Source organism: Theropithecus gelada, chromosome 7a (genome assembly GCF_003255815.1).
Source record: "Theropithecus gelada isolate Dixy chromosome 7a, Tgel_1.0, whole genome shotgun sequence".
Lineage (NCBI taxonomy): Eukaryota > Metazoa > Chordata > Mammalia > Primates > Cercopithecidae > Theropithecus > Theropithecus gelada.
Genome location: NC_037674.1, coordinates 29,846,534 through 29,872,094, shown reverse-complemented (window position 1 = coordinate 29,872,094; position 25,561 = coordinate 29,846,534). Strand labels below are relative to the sequence as shown.

Genomic DNA, 25,561 nt, shown 5'->3' with positions numbered 1-25,561 from the left:
ATTCCAACATATATTAAAATTTCTGCTAATGTTACATTAAACCTACCACAGTATTTTTATATATTTTAATGGTACAAAGAAATTTAAGATACTTTTAATAATATCTATTGATTAAAATAGGGGGTGATGTGGTGAATTTTGTTTTTAAAAAAATTATGTTTTTTCACCAGTGACAATATACTGTGGACATGCTTGCCACATTGGGATTTTAAAATAAGATTGCAAGTACATACTTTCCTCGACAGTTTCTTTATCCAGAATACATTTCTTCTTCTACCTTCTCATGACCCAATATACTTAACCACCTCTCTGCCTTTTCTGTCTCTTCAGGCCAAAATTTCACTTCTTACTTTTCAGCCTGTATTAGAGTAGGGTGTCCCAGACTGAGCACTATTGCTATTTAGAGCCAGATGAATTTGTATTACAGGAAGGCTGTCCTATGCACTGTAGATGTTTAGCAACATTCCTGGCCTCTACACTAGATGCCAGTAACAGGACCACCACCCCAGGATGTGACATCCAAAGATGTGCAGACATTACCATATGTCTCCTGAGGGAGAAAACCACGCCTTCTTAAGAAGCGCTGTATTAGAGCAACTTGCATACATAACATCATATTCACCTTTGACCATATTTCTCATTGTATGAAACTTAGCTCAGAGGTGACACTGAGTAAATGTTTGTGAAATGGATGCAGAATAAGATGGTGTTTTAGTATTGCAGTACGTTTCTAGAATAATAAACATGTTACTCATATATTAAATTCTCAGTTCCACTTAAAAACTTAAGAATAATTCTACATCCATTTCGGATTTGTTTATTTTCCATGTTTGGAACCGAGAGAGAAGAGAAGACTGTTTTTCCCATGTGAAAAATCACATTTGAATTATGTGGCTCATAAATTTCTAATGGGATTCAATTTCTTGTAGAGTATTTTTTTTTTCTTTTTGTCTAACTGCTTCAGAAAGATGACATCCAAATCTCTTTCACAAGAGAATAATGAAGGAGGTAAGAGTTCAAACATAGGACAGAAAAGAGCAAGAAAGAGGTGAAGAAGGAAAAAAGAGTAAATGAGCAAGATACAAGAGGTTTGCCACACTTATAAACCCATTCATTAAAAAGTTGAATTCAATTAAACATATTTTTAAAGGGAAGTATGTCTTAAAACTTGAAAATAGTGAAAAAATCAATGATAAGCTATTGACGTTTTCCTTAGATCAAATGCTATAGTTACTTTTCTAACACAGCAAGGGAAAAAAACAAAAAAGAGAAGGAGATGAGAAAGGGAAAGAAGAAAATGGAGTTAAGGGGAAATTATATGAGAATAAGAAAAGTAAAACACAAATGCTTTGAAAAGTGCACTTAGATTTCTAAAGGATCACAAGACATTTTATACAACACACATTTTGATTAAATAGCACTTAAATAATAATTCAACACATTTGAAATAGTTTGAAATAGTAATTTCCCCCACAGAGTATGGATTAAAAATTAAAGAGACAGGCCGGGCACAGTAGCTCTCACCTGTAATCTCAGCACTTTGGGAGGCTGAGGTGGGCCGATCACCTGGGGTCAGGAGATCGAGACCAGCCTGGCCAACATGGTGAAACTGTCTCTACTAAAAAAAGTACAAAAATGCTGGGCATGGTAGCCTGTTCCTGTAATCCCAGCTACCCAGGAGGCTGAGGCAGGAGAATCGCTGGAACCAGGTGGCAGAGGCTGCAGTGAGCCGAGATCGTGCCACTGTACTCTAGTCTGGGCAACAGGGCAAGACTCTATCTCAAAAAAAAAAAAAAAAAAAAAAAAAATTAAACAGACAAAAAAACCACTTTGGGTTTATGATCATAAGGTAAATGATTATGCTTATTATTTGGAAAAAAATACAAGCTTTTTTTTCCCCCAGATAATACTTACTCATTTAAAAAGTTGTATTTCATTAATTAGTTCTGTATTTCTAAATTAAGAAAACATGAGAGAGAAAGCCCAAGTAACGGGGAAACATTCATTCAAGGTAGTGAGCCTTTTCACTTGTCATCAAGGAGGGGTGGTCACAGTGCTCAGGGCACAGAGTCTAGATACGTGTTGAGCCAGGATCTGGTGCCCTGCTTTTTAGCCATGTGACCTTAGGCTTGGGTTCTCCCAGAAGCAAACCTGAGACAAGCATCAAAAGGTAAGTGGTCTGCCTGGGGAGGGATCCCAGGAAACACTGGGAAAGGAGCCAGGAGGTGAGAAAAGAAAAAAGTAAGCTAAAAAAAAAAAAAGTAAGTAAAAAATAAGTGTGTGTCAAGCCAGTCTTCGGAGGGAAATGATCCCGTCTCACAGGGACACTCTAGAGTGCTATGTATTTAGAATACACATCAGAGTTGTCACAAATGAGGAAGATGGAGATTTTCTCTTCTTCCTTTCTTACCCACCAACTTCCTGTATTTCATCGGTAGGGGGCTGCTCCCTGAGGCATTAACCCTCTGGCACTCCAGCTGGTCCTGCATGGGACTGAGCCTGTGCCTGTGGCTCCTCAGGCAGAGTGGCAGGTGTTTGCAGTAAGCAGTGTCAGCTATTACTGCTTTATATTTGATTGATACTATAACACCACTATGATATTTCTAAATTATATAACAAAATCTAAGTTAAAATAACAAAAATGAAATACAATAACTATTCATGGGTATTTGGTATTGTGCTAAGTGCTAGCCAATTATTTGGATAACTGCAACAGTATTTACACTGTGATATGGTTGGGCTGTGTCCCCACCCAAATCTCTTCTTGAATTGTAGCTCCCTTAATTCCCACATGTCATGGGAGGGACCTGGTGAGAGGTAATTGAATCATAGGGATGGGTTTTTCCTGTTTTGTTATTGTGCTAGTGAATAAGTCTCATGAGATCTGATGGTTTTATAAAGGGCAGTTCACCTGCACACACTCTCTTGCCTGCCACCGTGTGAGACATGCCTTTGCCCCTCCTTTGCCTTCTGCAATGATTGTGAGGTCTCCCCAGCCATGCTGAACTGTGAGTCCATTAAACCTCTTTCCTTTATAAATTACCTGCTCTTGGGTATGTCTTTATTAGCAGCGTGAGAATGGGCTAATATGCACTGGAAACTGAAACTCCATTTGGTCATTTTGGACTTCATGCCACCAAAAAAACAGGTAGAATAACAGATACAGGATAATGAATCCTACTATTAATTGGAAATGATCATCTGCAGGAAGAGTACCAATGGAATTCAAAGGGTGGAACCCAAATGCCTCTATTTCAGCATGTCCAGTGTCAAATGTTCAAACAATCAGATAGCACTCTATATAAACAAGACCCCAATAATTAAACTTTTCTATATTTCTCTGTCACTTAAGGAATCTTGGAAGTTGAGTTTCCTTTGGCGCCAAAGAGAACATGGACTGGACAGAAGAATTTGTAAGTTATAAGTATGAACTATAACTTTAGGATCTGTTACAGAAATAAGTATTGTATCTTCCACTGTATTTTCATTTTTATGGTTCTATAAATCATTCTAAAATGTAGCTAATTCTCATCTATCTCTCTTGCCCATCACAATTTTCTAAAGGGTGTAGTGTTGACTAACTTTATTATTCAGTCTATGGTCATGAATATTGAGATGGGATTGTGATAGAATAAAAACAAAAGAGACGGAATGAATATTCCTCAGAAATCCTGGATTCACTAACTGAGAAGACTTTAGCTTGCCTCCATTTATTATTGAACATGGTCATGTTACATCAAGCCATAGCATTGTCCCTCCCCTAATGTGGAAGTATAAATACTTATGTACAGGTAGAAAAGAGAATTTTAGAGAAATGGCAGGGTGGAGAAATTGGGTAGTAGTAGAGAAGTCTCCATTACCACCAACAATTTGGAAAGAATGTACGAGTTTTCTATGGCTCAAGTGGACCTCACGAGAGGAAGCTGAGCTTTAGCTTACTTGCTGGAATCCCATTCCAGAGGGCTAGCCACAAGGAATGGATTTTCAAGCAGCATGAATCTATGGCATATGCTGCAGTAGGCAGTCACAGGAGACACTGACAGGAATCTATCTGAAATAGATTTCACTCCTCAAGGAAATGTACAGATAGGAAGGTCCCCAGAAACACACACGAGAGACCAGCATTTGGATGCAACAATATAGGAAGCATTGAGGACCTCTTCTTCTTTCCCTTTAGTTTCCATTCCCAAAAACACCGTGGAAAAGAGGGACCTAGAAGTGGATGGGGAAGGAGGAGCAAGTGGCACATCAGACTCCCTTTTATATACCAAGTCCTTTGGACCTGAGCATGTCTGGGGAGGGCAGCTCGGCGAGGGTGGATGGGAGGGCTGGAGGAGGTGGAAATACATTTCCACAAGGCATAGTTACGGGTAGTTATTGGAGAAAATTAAAAACCATTTCATATCTATAGCCTACCAATTTCAGTTATCTGAAAAATTGAATACTCAGAAAAAGAAAATGAGGGAATGGGAAATAAATTAAGAGTAAAAAAAATTATACTGTCAGTGAGTTATTAGAATTAAGAATCCTCTCCTCTCCCCATATGTTTTTAATGTTTTCATATAATACTAATACATGTAATAAGATAATTATGCCAAATTCCATATACCATAGTTGATTTTATATATATATAGATAGATAGATAGATACACATACACACACACATAGATGTATGCACACACACACTCACACAGTCGTCCCTTGATATCCATGAGTTCTGCATCCATGGATTCAACCAACTGTGGATGGAAAATATTTTTAGAAATTGCATCTGTACTGAACATGTACAGGCTTTTTTTTCCTGTTATTATTCCATAAACAATACTGCTTAACAATCATTTACATTTTTTTGTATTCTACATACTCTAGAGATGATTTAAAATATATGGGAGGATGTGCATACGTTATATGCAACTCCTATACCTTTTTATATCCGGGACTTGAGCATCCATAAATTTTGTTATCCATGGCAGGTCCTGGAGCCAATGACCCATGGATACCGAGGGATGTCTGTCTGTATACGTGTATATGTGCATGTTGGGGGGGTGTACACATAAATGTAAACCTATAAAGATGAAGCAAAAGTTCTATATTCTCATTTTTTTCTTCGAGTAAAGTTACAACGCTATTTGTTTGATATATTAGAATTGTATTCATATTTATAAAGTTCAGAAAACCTTAAGGGAGCATGAGCATGCATTCAGGTAAAAATGTTTTGAATATTTCTGCATCTCTTGACAATCTCTCATGAGCTCGACTTTTCCCTTTCTGGAAATATCCCACAGTATAACCTGGGATATATGAAAAGGGATCATTGTAATTTTTAACTGGACACTATCAGAAAGCATAAAGTGCTATACGCAGACTACCTACCTAGCACCTTTAGCTTTATCCTTGATATAGGGAGAAAAATTAATGTATCCAAGAGGAAAAAATGATGAGTCCAGGGTATTTTCATCATAGTTAAAAAATTATCTGTATTTTCCCTTTTCCAAGGATCTTTCATGAATGAAGACAGTGTCCTCTTACTTACTTTTATTATTTCTGTAGTATAACTTACTAGTTTCTGAAGTTTGAGCCTGCATTTGGCTCTTTTGACTCACACTGACATGTTCAATAATCTCTTAGAAATATCAGATCTTAAATACATATAATCACCAAAATATAATAAATCACAAAGCAACTTGAAAGAAACACTTCTGAACAGTAATATCTTAGAAGCTTATGAGGTGGGAACTTTGACACATGAAACATATCTGAGTTTCAAATAAAATACCAAGCCTGCCTCTTGGCCTGTTTCAAAGAAATCTTGCAATTTTTTTCATATGAAATTAGCATAAAATGAGATTTCCCTTATAGAAACCCCACAGCACAGGATTTTACATTTGAAGTTAGGATTTAGGGAATTATTATCATTTTTTTTGGAAGATACCAACACCAGAAATCCACTGAGTTTTTAATACTGAATTGAAGAAAATATCATGGTCATAAATTTTAAAAAGTAGATTTTACTTAAAGTAGTTTTATGGAAGTTAAAATCACCAACAAGTCAGCCATTCCATAGAGCTTTAGTATGGAATATATTAGTGTTATTAAAATTATTTATAAAATTATAATTCATGAACACTAAAAAATATTAGTATTCTCTATTAACCATAACTCTCCATTTTAAGGATACTTCAATTCACAACAGCACAAAATTATTAGTACTATATATAATAATTCTGATGTTAAATTTTAGTTTAGTATTCAGTTTACCTTATTCTCAGGTCCTATGTGTTACTTACTCTGTGAGGTTTGAGTATCTATGAATTTCTTTATCAAGGCATCAGTAGTTTGGGTATAAAGACTGAGAGCATATCTCAGAGACTGAAGATCTGGGCTTTTCTCCAAGAAATTCTTTTTCAGGCCATTTCCTCCTGCATGAAAGTATTGCTACGAAGAAGAAAAATAGCAGAGGCATTTAGAGAGAAGTAGTGGAGGAAGGAATTTATTACTCTAATAGAGAAGCTCAAATGGAATAATACAATTTGATCAATGCAAGATACAAAAAATGGTTCCACTATTTTCCCATTGCTAAGTTATTAACATCTAATTCAGGTCCCCTAGACATCTCTGAAATGACACTCAGCCTCACAGACCTCATATCACAGAAGGCCTAATCCTTTTTCTCTTATGCAAAACTTTAAACAAATGAGATCATGCTGATGTAGCAGTCAGAATCCTTATAGAATAACGGGTTTAGGTCACAATTATCGACTTGGTTATTGACTTGTTTCTTGAACATGAGAAAAATACCTAGGGTTGTCAACATTTCATAGGGAAGGTAGCTTCTGGCCACATATTTTCCAGATACCAGTTTGCAATTCTAGGTCAAGTGTCTGCCACTCCATCTGCCCAATCCTCTAATCACACAGTGGTGCAGATATAGGCCAACCTGACAAGGCAGAGTGGTCCTTGGAAATCCAACAGCCCTTGAACCTTGTGTCTGATAAATATAATAAAACTTGTTTTTGCTACTGTTATTCAACCAAACTCAAAATATTCCAAAATCTATAAATAAGGTAATAGAGAAGATACATGGTCATTGATAATAAATATAGTCCCTGAGGGATGTTAGCATTTTTCATACTACAAGTGTTACGCACAGACAGACATCTCTCGGAAATGCAGACTGTCTAGAGATATATGATAGAACTGAGGATGTTTTTTTCTACCTGTTTATAAATAACAGATTTATAATATTCTATTAAGGTTAGATAAATGGTTCTCTTTCTCTCTTCCTGTACCAACAATACTAGAGGAAACAAAGCACTCACTAGCAACTGTGGCTCACTGTGATCTATAATTAGTACAGAACGAAATATGCCAAAGAAGCTCAAGAAATTATTCAGAGACACTCCCCTAAATGGGTATGTGTCATTCTTCTTTCCCACTCCTTAAGAATTTCTCAGGCAGGACATTTCACTGAGCTGCAAAAATCATAATTATCGCAGTTTTTTTTCCCCATTCAAGGAGAGATGCAGAAAAATTTTATGGGTATTAGCAAGCATCTGGTTCTACTTTCAGAGAGTATACTGTAGAGGACATTCATGGTGTAGGCCAAAGAAATTAGGCAATCGGGATTTAAACTTAAGAAAGACTGGTACAATTACAGATACCCTCCCCAGGGAGAAAGAAACCTATGGACCTTTGAAGTTCCATTCACTGATTCTAGCTAGGTACTCCGTGAAAACACAGGCTGTGGCAAAAACTACATATGCTATGAAAAGGAGGCACGGAGAAAATGTCTTCTCTTTAGGAGAATACAAAAACATAATTTTAAAATTGTTCTACACCTGGATCTTATAAAGAATGTTAAAACATTTTCACACGCAGAAAGTATTTAGAGGACTGTTAGTCCAGAACTGTTGCGGGCGCCTTAACAGATGAAAAAAATATGATAATTCCTTTCTTTGAGAAACACAGTATTTAAGGATGGAAAAAAGATTTCATGGATATATTGAGAGGGATACACGTAAATGTATTTAGATTGGTCTTGACTCTGTATCTCCTAGAAGGGTAGTGGAATGCTCTCTGGAGGACTGTTTACATAATGAATCAAGGAGCCATCCAAAGAAATAACTGTGCCTGAGAGTAAAGAGCAGTGCTAGAAACCGAGCCAAGAGTAGGAGGGAAACTCTGCAAAGGAAAACACACTCTCTCTCTTTCTTAATATTTCTCAGGTAAGCCTCAGTCTTATCAAACCTGAGCATAAGTGCTAAATGATTACAATAAAGGAGGATGAGGAGGAGCAAAAAGAGGAGGAGGAAGAGAGGGAAGGAAAACCAAAACTGATAAAATGAAAATTTGCCATTTCTGGGGAAAAGGAAGCAGAAAAGATTAATGGGTATTCTGTCTATGATACACATTTGGGTTATTCTCACTTTTCATTGTTCTTGGGCTACTTTAAAACTCTATACATTGTAGAAAATTAATAATAATAGTATAGATGATATTTGTCCCTCATAATACAAATTAATTATTTTGGGCAGAATAAAACTGAATATTGCTCTGTGGATAAATCTTTCTTTCCTCTATTCCAGCTTTTCTTATTGCTTGTATATGCTTGGTTTCTGGAATTCTCCTTTGAGACAGTCGTAACATCTTAACTGGTTCCCTCACTAATTGATGAATAAAATAACATTTTGACACATTTTATAACTGCATGAATATCACAATTATACCCTCTTTTAAAAACTGTTCTTTAACAGTGTATGTAAAGTAGCATGAGTGATAGCATTCATAAGGATGACCACAGGATTTACTGTCTAATTTGTAAGATCGCACTGTGGATTCTTCAGTCACCTTAACACTTGACTGCATCTGTGGTAGTGTCTGCTGTGCCACCTGTTTTTTCCCTCTTTTCTTTCATAAATATTTATTAAATCTGTATCATGAGCCAGACCTTGCACTGGATGCTAACATTATAAAGCAAAAGAGACACAGTGGTTGCTCCCAAAGGTATTATGATCTAGTAGGAAATGTAACCAACATTTAAACACATGACTTCAACAACACATTGTAGGTGTTAGAAAAATGATTTGAAAATACAGATAATCGGGGAGGCATGCAATTCTGTTGTCTAAGGAGCCAACAAAGGCTTCCAAAGAAGTGACTTCTTTGGTGGCTATGAGTTTTTAAGTACTGTTGTTTTTAACTTTAGCAGCCAGTAGGTAATGCACCCTCATGAACTAGAGAAAGAGGACAATCCCACCAAGTAACCGAGAAACCCTGGTAGTCTTGGCACTATTTAAGGAGAACTGAAGTGTTCATAGTTCTTCAAGTATAATCTAGATATAGTTTTTCAAATACTGTTTTCTCCTGTTATTCTATACCCATCACTAAACCCGTACTGCCTCTAGCTAGTAGAGGGCCAATGGAAGTTAAGAGATGACACTGCACTCCTAAAAATTCCCAATGCTTATTAACATGGTAAAGGCTCTGAGGCATACTGTGGTAAAGAGATCTGTGTAATCTTTTATTAATATACCTTGTTGCTAAAATTATTAGGCCATAGGCCACCTATATAACTGGGCTAATACTTTGGGAATACAAGTGTTTTATGGAATATGATTGGGAAGAATAGAAGAATGTCACTGAACTTCATATAACTGAGATATTATTGAGGGCCTGGAAAACTTCATAGAAGAAGGTAAAAGGGGTTAAGCTATGAAGGCATCAACTAAGTACTTGTACTGAATCTTTTAAAATAATTTTCTAGAACGGCATATTTTTAATACTAAGGCATTATTTTGTAGGACTCTGGGACTTTGGGGACTAATCAGGAAATGAAATCATAAATAAGGTGTGTGCTTGTACCTGAGGAAACCCAAGGGTCCCTATAGTTTTAGGTACGATACTCAACTGACTTCCTCTTTTTTAACCATAGAGTTTTACTTGTTATTCCATTAAAGTCTCTAGCAGGATATTTACTGAATAGAAGTTTTGTAAGGGCAGAAACTAATGCCTGTGTCTTTGGAGTGTATTTTACAATATGAAATGTCCCGAGACAGAAACCCAGGACAGAGGGTAGCTATGTCAGAAGAGAAAACAAATTGCCAGGTGGTAAGAATGAAAATATCCCGTTCAATGGACACAGTCAAATAACACATGTCATAGGCTCCTCACTCTAACAATGAAGAAGGCGATTTCTATGGTCATGCAAATGCAAACTCGACGAGAATGCTACTTTATGAAAACCTTTCACACAGTGTTCAAAACCTGGAATGAGAGAATCTCCGAGCACCAGTCTGGTTATCTTACTGGCACAGATAATCAGGAGAAAGGGGGCTGCAATTATTACGTGGATCTTGGCATTCAGAGATTTTACATTCAAATTTGACTCTATGCACATGACTCTGAAGGAACTGGAGAGTAGAATCCGCATTTTGCTGAGGCTGGGTTTGAAGGATATAAATGTGAGGGTGATGTATAGAAGTAAATGTCTTAAGTATTAGACAAAACCCACTATCCATAGCTCAGTGCAGCATAGTTGATTTCTACTCATTATAATGGGCATTTTGTTGGGGGATAACATGCTAGAAAGGAATTTGTAAATGTGGGGTTTAAAGCCTTCCGGATGTTTTCATTACACATGTGAAAAGTGCATTATTTTCCATGGATTCTAAACAAAAGCCCAAGACTTAGTCTCTTATAATTCCTCTGTGGCCTGCAGTATAATCTAAGAAACTTCAGTTTGATCTGTTCAGATGTTTTACTTACAATGGTCTAAAGTAGCAGGAAAAAATGGGCAAAAAACAATTAGGATAGGTCATTTCCTCCTTATTGAAGAAAATAATTTGTAACTTCTCAGCTGAAGGACTGTGGAGGAGTTGGTTGTTTAGTGCAAAGAAGGATAAAGATATTAGCTGGATGACATTCTCTCTTCCTCTCTATCATGGCTGATATTTATTTTTGCTAAGGACTTAAAAAAACAAAGGCAGAAAGCATGTTTGACAGATGTGCAGTTGAGCTGAAGCTTAAAGTTGTTACACTGGATGACAAAATTTGGCTTTAGAACGGTCCTGGTAGTCTGGAATGCTGGGTCAACGTTTCTAGAATGAGATGGCAAAGAGGAAACTAAAAAGCCAGAATTCATAATAAATATTCATATTCAAGTTTATCATAAAGTACAGAATGGGGGTGATGTGGCTTAACAACAGAAATTTTTAAAAAGTCATAAAGATTTATTTGCTGTCAAGTTCAACATAATTGCATAAGTGAGAAGGCAGCTATTCAAGCAAGTGAAATCTGATCATGCATCAAAATAGGTAGACAGGTCAAGCATAAGGGTTTGGTAAGGCAGGAATATTCTTCGCTGGTTAGAACACATCTGGGATATTAAGTTCATTCTTGGGCTTCATCATTTATAAGAAATATGAAAAGTGGAGGCCATTTAAAGACAGGTGATAAGAATTTCATAAGGTCTAGGAGGCATGTTATTCAATAAACAGCTTCAGATGATATGGGATGGCATGATAGTTTTGTTTAATATCTGAAAGTCTATCACACAGAAAAGGAAACCGAATGATTTTATGGTAGTTCCAAAGAACAGAAGGAGCACCAATACACAGCAGGAGAGCAGATTTTTCTTTGATACATTCATCAAAAATTTCCAATAATAGTGCATCTTAAAAATCAAAACTTCCGGCCGGGCGCGGTGGCTCAAGCCTGTAATCCCAGCACTTTGGGAGGCCGAGATGGGCGGATCACGAGGTCAGGAGATCGAGACCATCCTGGCTAACACGGTGAAACCCCGTCTCTACTAAGAAATACAAAAAATAGCCGGGCGAGGTGGCAGCGCCTGTAGTCCCAGCTACTCGGGAGGCTGAGGCCGGAGAACGGCGTGAACCCGGGAGGCGGAGCTTGCAGTGAGCTGAGATCCGGCCACTGCACTCCAGGCTGGGCGACAGCGCGAGACTCCGTCTCAAAAAAAAAAAAAAAAAAAATCAAAACTTCCACTTGTAAGTTAGTGAGGTCTCATCACTGGCCACTATTAAGTGGTGCCCAGATGACCATGTGCTGACAACATTGTAGATGACGTGGCAAGAGTGGGAGATGCTGAGTCATGTTTCCAATTCTGAGAGTCTAGAATCCTCTTAACCTCTTTGATTCTCGGATCCTTATAATATGCTAGAAAATATAATTCTTCATCTGTCCTTTATACAGTCGGACTTTTGCATAGGTTATTTAACCTCTTAGGCTATCAGTTAATTCATGTATAGAATGGTAGCAGAAACATCCATTCTACTTTTGGTGTTGTAAACTTGTAATTGCTCTAACTGGAAGAACTTTGTAAATGCTGGAGTTCTTTCCAATTGTAAAAAATATATTTAGTTGACAGAATAACATAGAACTCAACATAGAACTCAGCATTGTGTTTTAAGCATCAGCCCCTATCTCAAGCAGGTTCTTCAATATTTATTTCCACGTTCCTGCCATCGCATCTAACTCCAACATGGCACTAGGAAAACAGCCTTCCATTTTTCTTGGTGGAACCATGCTTTCTCAGTCGCTGGGGCTGAAATCTCTGAGGCATTTTGGGCTCCTTTTCCCGTCTGCCCCATAGTCAGTTGCCAAGTTCCAACAACTCTCCCTGGCTTGTGTCAGTCATATCCATCCTTCCCATTCTCCTCCTAAAGCCACCACCTTGCTGATAGCTCTCATCATCTTAGGAACTAAAGAAACGGAACTGAAATCTCTGACTATAATCTTGAACTATGCAATCTAATTTGTGCATTTCTATAAGATTCCTATTGCTGAAATGACTTTAGCATAACGTTTTCAAAATCATCAGTGAATCCTCTTTTATGAAACATAATGAGGGCACACAAGGACCTCTTTATTTTCAACCTAAACATTTCCCATCAACCTCATTTTACACTGCTTCATTATGCCAACACCTAGTTCAGTCCAGGCCAGTCCACAGAGTGGTCTACTCACTGCCTCCCAGCCTTCTTGTCTTGTGCCTTCCCATGGTGAAATTCCTTTTTTCCTGTTGATGTTCACATCATGAGTCTTCCTCCAAAAAACTTTCTATCCAGCCTGTAAACTCCCATCTGTCCTTCAAGACCATTACAGCTTTTCCTGATCTCTTGAGTTCATACTGGTTGATCACATTCTCTAAAACTTTATGATGTTTTAAAATCTGTTTCCCTCAACTAGTATTTGGATCACCTGTTCCATTTCTTACACTGCTGTAAGTTAAAACGTATCATTATTTCATTTTCAATGTGCCTCTCTCTCTCAGCTTTTAATCTGGACTAGAAACTCCCGGAGAGAAGGAACAGCACTGCTTCTCAAAGGGGAGTCTCAGGTGTTAAAGAATCTGACCAGGGCTGTGCTCTTATAGGGAAAAGGTTCTGGGCACAGGAAACCAAAAGGCCAGAGGACAAAGCCTTAAGGACTTGAACTATTGGCGAGGGAAAGAGTCAGATTTAATAGTTAGCTCCTTTGAGAGGGAATTAAAGGGTTTATTGGGAAAGGAGGAAAAAAGAAACACATTGGCTGCAGTAGAGTATGTGGGGTCTTGGGCTTAAGAGTGGAAAGAGAAGCCTCCAAAATGAACCAGTCATCAGGCAATATAAGTGTCAACTTAATATTTATGAAGCGTTTTCTATATGCCTGTTTTAATTGCTTTATATGTGATGACTCATGTAATTTTCTTTCAATAATCTTTTAAGTAGTATTATTATTTCCATAGGAGAGGAGAATAATGTGCACATTGATGTCTTTCTCTCTCTCTCTCTTATTCACCTCCTATTCTGATGTTATACTTGTTAGTGGTGTAATTTCCCATGTAGTTTCCAGTATTTTATTTACTTTTGTAATTCATAGCCATCTTCTGCCCTTTGTAAAGGCTTCCACCCTAGGTACATTAATATGTTGGTGTCACAAATGTCAGGATGTGTGACAAGGAGCACTATTATCACCTGGAGGGTAGGAAGGAGCTATATACAAAGTATCATTTTCTTTACCTTGAAAAATAACTATATATTTTTTTCTTCATAACTTTTCAGAAAATAAAGCACTTGAGACCTGGTTGTGATTTGAGAGGCAAAAAAAAAAGTACTGCTAAATTTTATAAAATCAGGAAAAATACTGCCTGCATGCTTGGCAAGCTATTTTTTTATAATCCCAATAAAACTCTGAATTCTTTTAACACTTCAAACTTTTCAAGATTGAAGATCTTTCACAATGTATTTTTACTGACTCATGGGAACATGCTATTGTTTCTTTACAAGATTATAAGAAGAATTCCCTTTTTTATTAAATATACTATTTTGGTAGCAATTTTCCATCATTACTTTGTTCTTTCCAACACCTGTATCATATTTTTGGCAAATCCAGGCAGACAGCTCATTTTGCAAACTTAGATATAATCATAACCCACCTTAACTTTATAACTTTAGAGGTTAGCCACTAAAGTTTTATTTTTTTAGAAATTATTTGACAGATATTTTTAAAAATTATTTTCTACCACAACTGGAGTCCTCTTTTACACACCATATCAAAATATGCTCTTCCTGCCCATAAAATATTTCAGTGTTTCTCTTTTGCTGACAAACTGAAGTTGAGATTCTTTACTTTGGTGTTTAAGCCTCAGCATTCTGGCTCCAATCCAATGTTCCTCTTTCATTCCCTGTGATACTCAGCCAGTCATGATCGGTTCTTCTACACTAGACTATTTAAAGTTTTCATGCTGACCAACGCCTTCTCTTCTGTCACTCATGCTGTGTTTTCTGTAGGCCTGCAATGCCTTCCTCCCATTGTTTTTTCCCTCTTTATCCTCTACATTCCCAAATATCCTTCTCTGGTAAGCTTTTCCCTGGACAGTCAGAGAAAATTCATCACCCTCTCTGCCCTCCCCCATCCTTTGTCCACAATTATTTTACTGATTGTAGATGGTTTTGTTCCCAAGTCAAAGGCAAGTGCTGTCATCTCCAGCCACCGCCTCATTGCTCACCATATTTTCTACCTACAGTAAGCTCTCAAATAATGATATTTGAATTGCAATCCTCCATAGGTAGGTTATTTTGTTTTTCTCATGAGCAGCTGGATTTTAACCAAGGCAAAACTACTTATAATAGTGAAAAGAAGATGCTGAGAAAAAGCCACTGGAATCACCCCATGGGCAATGGGGATAGCAGGATAGGGTAGAACCTCTGTGAGGGTAACAAACGCAGAGGAATAAAATGTGGTTCATCATCATGTTCTTCTGTTTGCCTGGAGTCCTGAGCATAAGAAATGGTATTATCTAGGATTAAACAAGAAAGTAATAAGTTCCAAAGCTAAATTTGAATGTATAGTTAAATTCCTTTCCTTATACCAAGAAATGCAGATTTCTAGAGGGCCCTGATTCACGTTTATTAGTTTTAGAGAAACCTCAGTATTGCCACTGCATGATGCCAAATATATTTGCAACATATAATATAGTGTCATGTTCAGGCCCCTATAACAAGGGTTCTGGGGGAATTTAAAAGGGTGGGAAAAATTAAATCATTCAGCATTTTTTCAAGTCAAAGTGTAACTGCTATTTCTCTTTGAAAGAAATCTACATTTAGGGGAATCTCATGTCAGTCCTGAGTCTTCCTGAGATATGGGGTTGGAACTCAAAGTCCAGCTGGAACTCAAAGTCCAGCTAGAACTCCTTTAAAATTTCCCTATTGGCCTCCCTATTAGTTTGCACACACAGATTAGGTGACTGGTTATCTGTCTCACAGCTGCCACCTTTCTACTTTTACTTTCAAACATTGTTGATTTGGTTGCTTTGTCGGCTAAATGGAACGTCTCAAAGCCCAACCATCCTAACTGCAGCAGATGATCATAATTTTTGTTACTCCTGCCATATTTGACACTCTTGACTTACAATAGAAGCTACATGTGACAGGCATTATAAAATAGTTCCAGTCCAATTAAAGTTTTAATATTTAGAAAAGTTCATATTTTCATCAATGCTTGTATAGAGGCTGAAAGGTTTTACATTATTTTAAAAATAATTACGAAATAGTCTAAGTAATTGACATAGTATTTTAATATAGCAAGAAGTAATCTCTCTGAAGAAGTATCCCTTTTAGCCTGCTACACTTTACTTAAACTTTGTAAATACTTATTGAAAAAATGTGACATAGAAGCAAGGACACTGGCTTTAGAGTTTGGAGTCCTTTCTCAGCCTTGCCAATTACTAGCAGAGCTATGGCGTTGGAAAAACAACTAAAATCCCCTCACTTTTAATTTTCTCAATTATCAAATGTGAATAATCATTCTTGACCTATCTAACACCCAGGATATTTACAAGGATCACATGAAATGATGTACATACATAAGAGAAATTTGAAAATGTAAAACATTATTTCAGCCTATATTCTAAAAACTGCATAGCCCTTTCCTTCTTTGTTTTCTCATTTCTAGCTTATTCAATTAAACTGAGCTGAAGAGGAATTAAAGATTATCTCTTTAGCAGCCATCGGAAATTAGCATGGGTAGCGTGTTCTCCTTTGATCTATGTTCATCTTTCTCATAAGGTCTCTGCTTGCATCATAGTGCTCCTTTGGCTTGGCTCTGGGTAGACATTGAGTTTCTTGCTCTTGGAATTAAAACTCTTTTAAGTTGTACTCTTCGTTCTCCTGAATTCCTTTGTAGTCAATCTCACAATTAGTGTTTGGTAGGACAGTAAGTTGGTGCAAATCTCACAGACAGACAAGATAAAGGGAGTCTCAGCTTTGGCAAACTAATGACAGTCACTGAAAATCAGATATCGGGTGAATACCTTGGCAGATGGGCAGGGCACAGGGTCAAGAGAGTCTCATAGCAGGCACAGCAGGCCTAGCATGGAGGTGCCTAGAGAAAGAGTTGGCATCACAGAAGTTAGGGAAGAGGGGGACTGGAGAACTGACACAGGCTCTGAGGCTCAGGAGGACCAGAGTCAGACTCCAGTCCTGGAGAAACAAGACAAATGGCATGGACCCATTTATTGGACCTTGGACACCAAATAGTGGTTTTGTCCACAAAGAACAAGACCAGTGTCTGGTGTCTGAGATTGAATTAAAATATCAGTATAGATGATATAAACAGGAAGAACGGATAGTTGAGCTGTCAAGATAAAAGGAATGTGCTTGAGGATCAACGTCGTCTTAGAGTCTGAGAACTCAGTCGGCAGGTGGTGATCATCTGGCCTCATCAATAAAAATTAGAGAAACGCTGAAGTTAGAGACAGAAGCCAAATCTGTGAACGCAGTGAATACCTTTCCCTATTTCCACAGAACACATTTTCCTTCCTTTCCTAAAGCCATGCGTTGACCTAATAAAATGCACAAAGGGCTGAATTCAGATGCCAAAATTTTTTCTTTTCTTCCTCTTCATGGTGTACGCCAGAGCTTATTTTATTCTACTAGCATGTCCTAATATGTAGCTATTAGTGCTACTGAAACTCCAAAAATTAGTTATTTTTTCCACAAATTTTTGAAAATAATTAAAAAACTTTTAAAGTTTTTTATTGTATTTCTTTTTCATGTTGTCCATTTTTTCCTCAAAATTATTTTTCAAATTTTCCATATTTCCAGACAACATTCTTGCTACCTCTTTAGAAACTCCATTTCTGTGACCCAGGTGTCTCTAGGTGTCACAAAACTCTCACCTTCCAACTTTAACTTGGCAGTTGTTACCACTGCGGCAGCAAAAGGCCGTGTCATATTAAATGCTGAAACTGCAAAACAAAAGCCACAAGGTGACAGTTTTGTGAAAGGATGTGACTGTTATTCAGATAGAACTCTGTTGAAAAGAATACCATCGTTTCTATCCAGTAGAACTGTTCTGTGCTCTACAAATGGCTCATGGTACCTAACAGTTATAGTATAGTTAATAGCTATGCTAGTCACGCATTCTGGATAGTAGATGCTTCCCCCAGTGAAGAGTGAACACTTTGGACATAATTTGAATTTAGACGACGAACTCATCTTTCAAACTCTTTAACAAACTTTCACATATAAATATATATGGATATAAATATGAAATAAATTTTTTGAAAATAACTTCTGGGTTACATTTTGAGATGTGCACACATTTAGCATACACTATGATAACTTTTAGTTAACCTTTGGCTATGAAAACAGTTGATGCGTACAACACAACGTCTTTGGGTTTTCAGCAGAAAATGAAATGAAATTATTTACTTACTAAGTGAGAAGGGAGGGTTGATATTTTAAAAATAATTTCAACATGCATAGAAAACATATAAAAACAAATTCTGGCAACCCAAAATATTCCTGAAGCATCTGTTTATCTGGGTTTTAGGGTACATGTCTTTCTTTGAGAACATATATTACAACATAGATTTCACTTACGCTTTAGAGAGAGACAAAGGAAACAAGTATAAGAACAGTGTATTGTGGATGTCATAAGGAGACAGACAGGGCTAAATCTGGCATCCTCCGGGAATGTATTAGGTTGGTGCAACAGTTTCAATGGCAAAAGCCACAATTACTATTGCACCAACCTATATCTATTCAACTATCTACTATCTCTTTGAATGGCACAGCTCTACTGATACATGGCTAAGATCAGGGCTACCTATCTCTGTAGGTAAATGGGGGCCTCTCTGGATGTATATATAGGAACATCATAACCTTACCTTGATGGTAGCCAGGACTACCTCCATTATAGCGCATTGTCTTGGCGTCAGACCCTTGGCATCCTCTCGAATCATATGCTCCTGGAAAACAGAGTAGGAATTGCTTATAAAACAACCAGTTCATGTGTTCATTATGTTTACTTTAAAACATAATCTGTATTATCCCCATATGCAAAATTCCCTATTTGAAATATCTTCTGCACATAAAGCATTTAAAATGAAATGATTGTTTGGTCATATGTTTTATAAATCTCCACATTGTCAAAGGAAAAAATGGTAAACGTCTACTTGAAAAGAAGTGCTTTGATCGCGGTGTGGTTTTATTTTCACTTGCAAGCTACTGTTAGGGAAAAAAGAGAAACCTGGAAAATGCGTGACGAAATTTTTTCACCCGACTTCCTTGGTTTATGTCTGTCACACTGAGGAATGTCAATCATGAAAAGGATTTAAGAAGCAAATTTAAGCCTCTCCCAATTATTACTGATAAAGTCTACTTTAAATATAATGCCTCCATTTTATTCTTCTTCTTAGATACCCTCAATTCTTACTCGTTCCTGGGAAAAGCCCCACGGAAATTAACTCAATTTGGCTGTGAAGATTTTAAATATTTTATAATCATTTAAAATAGTTTAGAACTGATTTTAAAACTTATTTCATTATTTTACAATGGATTTTCTTCATTGTTCACTGTGGCTTGTTTCAACCCATCATAGAAAGCTTATTTAGGGAAATGATGGCAGAAAAAGAAAATAATAAAGGAAATAAAAATCTAAGGGAAAAATTTAAAAATATCTGATCCCCCCCAAACTGACACAATCATCCCAGGGCTGTCATTATGTCATATAAACAACAACACTCAACAAATATTTATTGCGTGCTTATTATGTGCCAGCACTGTTCACAGGGAATGAGATCTATTGTTTAATACAGGGAAGACTTTTGTCCTTCTGGAGCTTAAACTTATGTAGGGGCCTCTGTGAATTAGAAGAAAAGTCCCACGTGGGTGAACATAGCTCTGAGCAGGTATGGAAAGATGAGTAAAGCAGTGCCTTTGGTGAGTAATAAAAGGTGTCTTATTTTTTTTATGAGAGGACAGCTTCAAGTCAACGCATACAGCTTGGCAAGTGGAACATGGGCTCAATTTCAGCTGTCACTTGCTCCTTTATGTAAGCATTTTTGTGCAATGCACGAACCATGCCATCAAACCCAGTGGCTTGTCCTTCTACTTTGGCCCTTATCTTATTGTTTTATTTAGTAATTGCCACGACTTCCAGAAGACAACAATCTATCTATGTCTGGCTCATTCTTTCAGCTTTTCAGTGTCTATTTTGGCAGTTGTTATCTGCTAGGCACTCAGTAAATATTTGGTAATTGGATTGTACTCCCTTCAGTGTGTGTCACAGGATTTTTTATGCCTCAATAGAATCATTGTCTTTGGATATAGCTAACAACATAGTGTAATGCTTCATGGATCCATGATATATATTTATACATCTTACTGCATCTTTCTCTGATACATGGATTTCAAGTTAATCATATTAGTTCATTTCACAGTTTTTAAATAGCAATATTATATACCCATTGAGACTCAAAGAGTAATAGAAATGTTTGCTGAATTATAGGGTAAAATGCTTTCAGACAAGTAATTAAAACTATTTTCTATTAAATACATTTATCTGACTTCATCAGTCTTGACTGGTTTAACAATGTGGTCACATTACTTTTTAACAGATGCTAATAAGTGATATATGCTGGTGCTCTAGAAATATAATTCTTACTAGAAATAATTTTTTAGGATTTAGCAACAGATCATTCAAGTAAGGGGATCTCTGAAAGAGGCCAGCAATGAGTTATTGCCCAAGTAAAAAGTATGCAGTAAACTCAGAGTCTCAGGTGTATTTTCATCAATTGGTTTTTATATTATATCACCAGTTCCTGAAGGTTTATGCATATTTTCTTTTATGTCAAATAAATCTGATTATATGAAATACTGTCAGGCAAATATATACATTATATATATAGCATATATAATATGTATTATATAATACACATTATAAATGTTTTCTGTAATATATATTATACATTATAATATGTATATATTATATAATATATATTACATATTATATATTATAATATAATGTATATATTACACCTAATGAAGTCCCAGAGTATGAAGTAATAGAAAATGTCAAATTGTTGAATAAATACATGTTTAATGAATTAATCCTAAATCATCGCCAAACACAGAAAACCAATTAGTTCCCCGCATTGTTCTACTTTTCTTGATCTTGTGTTCCTTTAGGCAGTTATCTATCAATACTCCTAAATAGGAATTCTGAAATTTTCTATCAGTACAATTATTTCAAATAGCACCTTTTCAGCACATCAAATCTGCTTTCAAACTAATATATTAAAAATTTAAAGACCCATGGTTTAACATTTTTTTTAAATGGAAGTGACATTCTAATAAAATAAGAGGAAATAGTTTTATACAATTTGAAGTTCTTCATGCCAGCTGGAGTTTCAGGTTTCTGTATGATACTGTAGGAGATTTATTGCTCTGTAATTCAAACAATAATAACTAAATGGACTGATAATTTAAAAATGAAAAACTCAAAAGCCAATAATGGAATATGATATAGAATGAAGTTATTTTTCTCAACATCAATAGATACAAAGACTATCTTTAGTCCTTCATATTATTTCAGTGTTGTTGAAATAATCCTGTTAGGTCATTGTATGTATAGTGTGCTTTTAGGTTATTAGAATTAAAAAAGAAATCAGTGAATTGAAAAAATAATGGATCACAAAGCATGCTAAAGTGTTACGTTTTCTGTGGACCCTGATTTTTCCCACAGAGCATGTATATACTCTCTAGGGAACCAGCCTTTATCTCGATCAGAGTTCATAAGATTTGGATTGGGTTGACTGTACCCGAACCTCAGGGTGAGCATGTGAGTTAAGCCAATTGGCACATGTCACTTCTCAGACCACAGTGACTGGTTTGGGAATGGTGATCATACTTCCTCAGAGCTACTGATATTCCAGGAGACTTTGCTGTGATTCCCTGCACTGAGATGGGTGTTTTTCTCTACAAGATTTGAAGTTGAAAAGATGTTACATCAAAGGATGTGAGAGCAGAGACAACCAACTTACACACAGAAATGAAGGTCTGTTATGGCAATGTATCAAACAAGGAGAAGGGCAGAGTCGAGAGGTAGTGAGTATCTGGGTCCTGTGACATTGTTGGAATCCCTAATCAAGCAGTCACAGAAACCAGAGTTACCCCTGGACTATGAAATTTCATGTAGCAGTAAATTCCCTGTTTGCTTATGTTTGGCTTTCCATCACTTGAAACTGAAACAGTTCTAGCCGATAGAACATTCAACTCAGGAAACTGAAGTCTGGGGAGATGCAGTGCGCTTACTAACATCACACAGATACTAGATGCATGGCCAGGGCCATTTCTTTTGCAATAAGACCTATGTTATTTCACCTTCATGGTTTTATGTGAGAAACTTCAGCAGTGTATAAATCCACTTTTCAAAGTAGGCTCCAGAAATCCCAGAGAGGTAATAAAAGGGATAAAGAAAGGGATAGAGATCCAAGATCCAAAATAATAGTTTGGCAGTGACATCTACCTTTTATCTTTCCTTCCAACCATCAATAGCACTGAACACCTGTGAGTAACAACTTCAGGTGATAGCTATATCTTCCAGATGGATTCTTGGTTTTAATTTTTGTGTTAGGAATGGGATAAGGTATATGATAAAATAGAATACTGAAATTATAAGGCACACATTTTACCACAGTACATAACTATACATTTTGTTTTTTCCCTGTGCTGTACATATGAAACAATCCAATACTCAATGGCACCTAACTTTGAGCTACCAGCTCGGGGAGAAATGAAGATCGCTCCCTCTGCAACTGGGAGATGACATATACTTTGCAGTTACCAAGCAAAGATAATGTATATGTTGTCTCATTTATACTCACAACATCCTTGTAACTGTTATTATTATTATTTTTTTGCATTTTACAAGAGCCACATCTGAAGATTAGGGAGGTTAAATACTTTGGCCCATGTCACATAGTAGGAAGCAGTTAAGGAAGAATTTGAACCAAGGTTACCTGTGTCCGGAACTCATCTCTTAACTATATTCTAGTAGGTAGAAATGGAATAAAAATAGCATGTATTTTAGCCAGTCAAGTTCCTATGCTACAGGAACAGGGACTGAAGTTTCCTGTGAAAATCCAGAGTTTTGGGAATCTCAAATTAGGACTAAGCACAGGGTCATTTAGTCAGAACATCCCCCACTTGTAATGGGATTGAACATGTTGACGAGTTGTGTCTGCTTTGATGAATTTCATTTTCCCATACTACGTTTCTTGGTTTTAAGACTTCTCTAGGCTTCACTGGATTTCTATGCAGTGTTCCATTTTGTCTTTGTTCATACCAAGCCAGTTTAATATATGAAAGAAAATATGCTCTCTAATTTAATCCAGAAGCAATAATGCTCAATGCTGCAATACAAAGTTAAAAATTCCTAAAGCAGATTGTGAAATCACAGACATACATCTTCTTAATCCTGCCATACTAGATACTATTACTAGGAGAGGATGCTTGCAGAACTGTAGTTAACTCACTACTTTCCATGAATGAGTAAGTTCCTTATTTTTATTACCTTCAGTTTGGATAATTGTCCAAGATCTTTAGCTGCAATGAAAATCATCTGGGGTCCCTAGAAACAAAGAAAAAGTGAGAGAAGACGCAGTCTTAAGATATTCAGTATTAGTCACAATAGAAATGCAGTCAACAGAGAATTTCTTTATTTCCCTTATTAGAGTTATGGCTTATGCCAGATGCCCTTAATTGGTCTATTACAAAGATTGGGTCAAATATATCTAATAGTGCTGGCAGTATAACAGTCCTTATAGGTGTTCCACTTCTGAAAGTCTTAAGTTTAGGTTAAGGAATGGGTTGCTACTCATGTAGCCAGTTTAATGTAGTATATGGATTAAATCAGTGATCTTTAACTTTTATTCATTTATCTTTAGAAGAGGCAACTTCCTCATTCTACTCCCTGCAAAAATAAATGTATGCAAAATCTGAAGATACGGGGCTAAAGAAGGTGGAATTGCACCTTCTAAAATGCTGTCCAATCTATTAGCGACCTACCCTCTTAACCCCTCCCTCAGCCAGAGGCTTTCTCTAGAACCCCAAGGCCCTGGGGAAATGAATTTGGAAAACACTGGAACAAACCATCCAATGCTTTACTAGAATGAAAAACTAGAGGCATGTCTGTTGGAATGTGTGACTGGAAAAGTACTAAATTTGGCCAAGTTCATTACAGTTTGAAATATTTTCACAGGAAGGAAAATTAGCTATTCTGAACAAATGTTATCTAGTTATTTATTGTAGTGTGTATATTTATTGGGGAATTGAAGGCTATACGTTTGAGAATAGCAACCGTGGTTAATTGTGCTCATATTTTGCCCTGTCACCTAGCACAGTGCCTAGTACATAATAGGAGCTCAAAGAATATTTATTTAATGAATGAATAAATGATATGCATTCATACTTGGATAACTCAATGCTAGAGAAATTTTAGGTGATGGTAAGCTTTCCTAGGGAAAACTTTATACAGAAAATGAAATGACATTTCTGTAACATAATATATGCATTCTTGAAAAACCTCATATTCTACAAAATTGCACACTAAAAATAATAGGACTTATGGGAAAAACAGCAATGGGCCGAACAGTCCAAGCCCTTACAATTCTGCTACTAAAGAACTATCAAAACCATAACTGCTACTTTGGGATATGGCTTGGACAGCTAACAGGGAACTCAGCGAAGCTAATGGTTGCCTTAAGGAACATTAACAATGCAAAATATCCTGGCCAACATGGTGAAACCCTGTCTCTACTAAAAATACAAAAAAATTAGCCAGGCGTGGTGGCGAGTGCCTGTAGTCCCAGCTACTTAGGAGACTGAGGCAGGAGAATGTCATGAACCCGGGAGGCGGAGCTTGCAGTGAGCTGAGATCATGCCACTGCACTCCAGTCTGGGCGAAAGAGCGAGACCCTGTCTCTAAATAAATAAATAAATAAATAAATAAATAAATAAATAAATGCAAAATAAACAAAACAACAAGACAGCAGAGTTCAATAGTGGGCTGAGACAATGCTCATGCAAGTGGAGCTACCAGCAGAGGGGGAAGGTAGCCGGCCATTGTGACAGTCATGCAAGGGTCCGTTTTCCGGAGAGGGAGCCCATGTACAGTTACTCTCCTCTTTTTTCCTTTTTAAAACGGAAACGGCTACTGTGAAGTAGCCAAAGTGACAGCTTTTGTTCTTTTTCTGCTGATGTTATAGTTTTTGTATTATATTCCAGAGCCTCTGACCTAGGGAAATTTATATATAAACCAACCGAACTTCCAGATTATACTGATATTCCTCTATTGAACAGTTACTTGATTGCTAACTGGTGTTATGGAAATATATTATGTATTGAAGTAAAATGTGTGTGTGTGTGTGTGTGTGTGTGTGTGTGTATTTACAAATGTGACTTGGAACCTATATATATGTAGGCTATAAAATCATTAAACCACACATTCACGGCATTAAGTGAAACTCAAAGTAATTTATATTTTATCACTCACTGTCTGGCAGTAAATCAACAAAAACATATGCATATTTGCATCTTGGAACACTTTATAAGAAAATGTTGGAAAACAAGTTGGAAAAGTTGGAAAACAAGTTGGAAAACACTCTTCAGGATATCATCCAGGAGAACTTCCCCAACCTAGTAGGGCAGGCCAACATTCAAATCCAGGAAATACAGAGAACGCCACAAAGATACTCCTCGAGAAGAGCAACTCCAAG

General features: G+C 36.8%; 1 protein-coding gene across 2 annotated transcripts in view; it reads right to left on the bottom strand.

Annotated features, from left to right (window-relative positions):
• The window catches only part of UNC13C (unc-13 homolog C), a 690,142-nt gene that overhangs the window by 66,087 nt on the left and 598,494 nt on the right, over positions 1 to 25,561 (bottom strand). For both annotated transcript variants that reach the window (XM_025390112.1, XM_025390110.1), the window contains exons 27-29: positions 23,359 to 23,415; positions 18,671 to 18,751; positions 6,288 to 6,435 (exon numbers count right to left, since the gene is read on the bottom strand). In XM_025390112.1, coding sequence (XP_025245897.1) covers positions 6,288 to 6,435; positions 18,671 to 18,751; positions 23,359 to 23,415 — 286 coding nt within the window. The remainder of the gene's footprint in view (positions 1 to 6,287; positions 6,436 to 18,670; positions 18,752 to 23,358; positions 23,416 to 25,561) is intronic.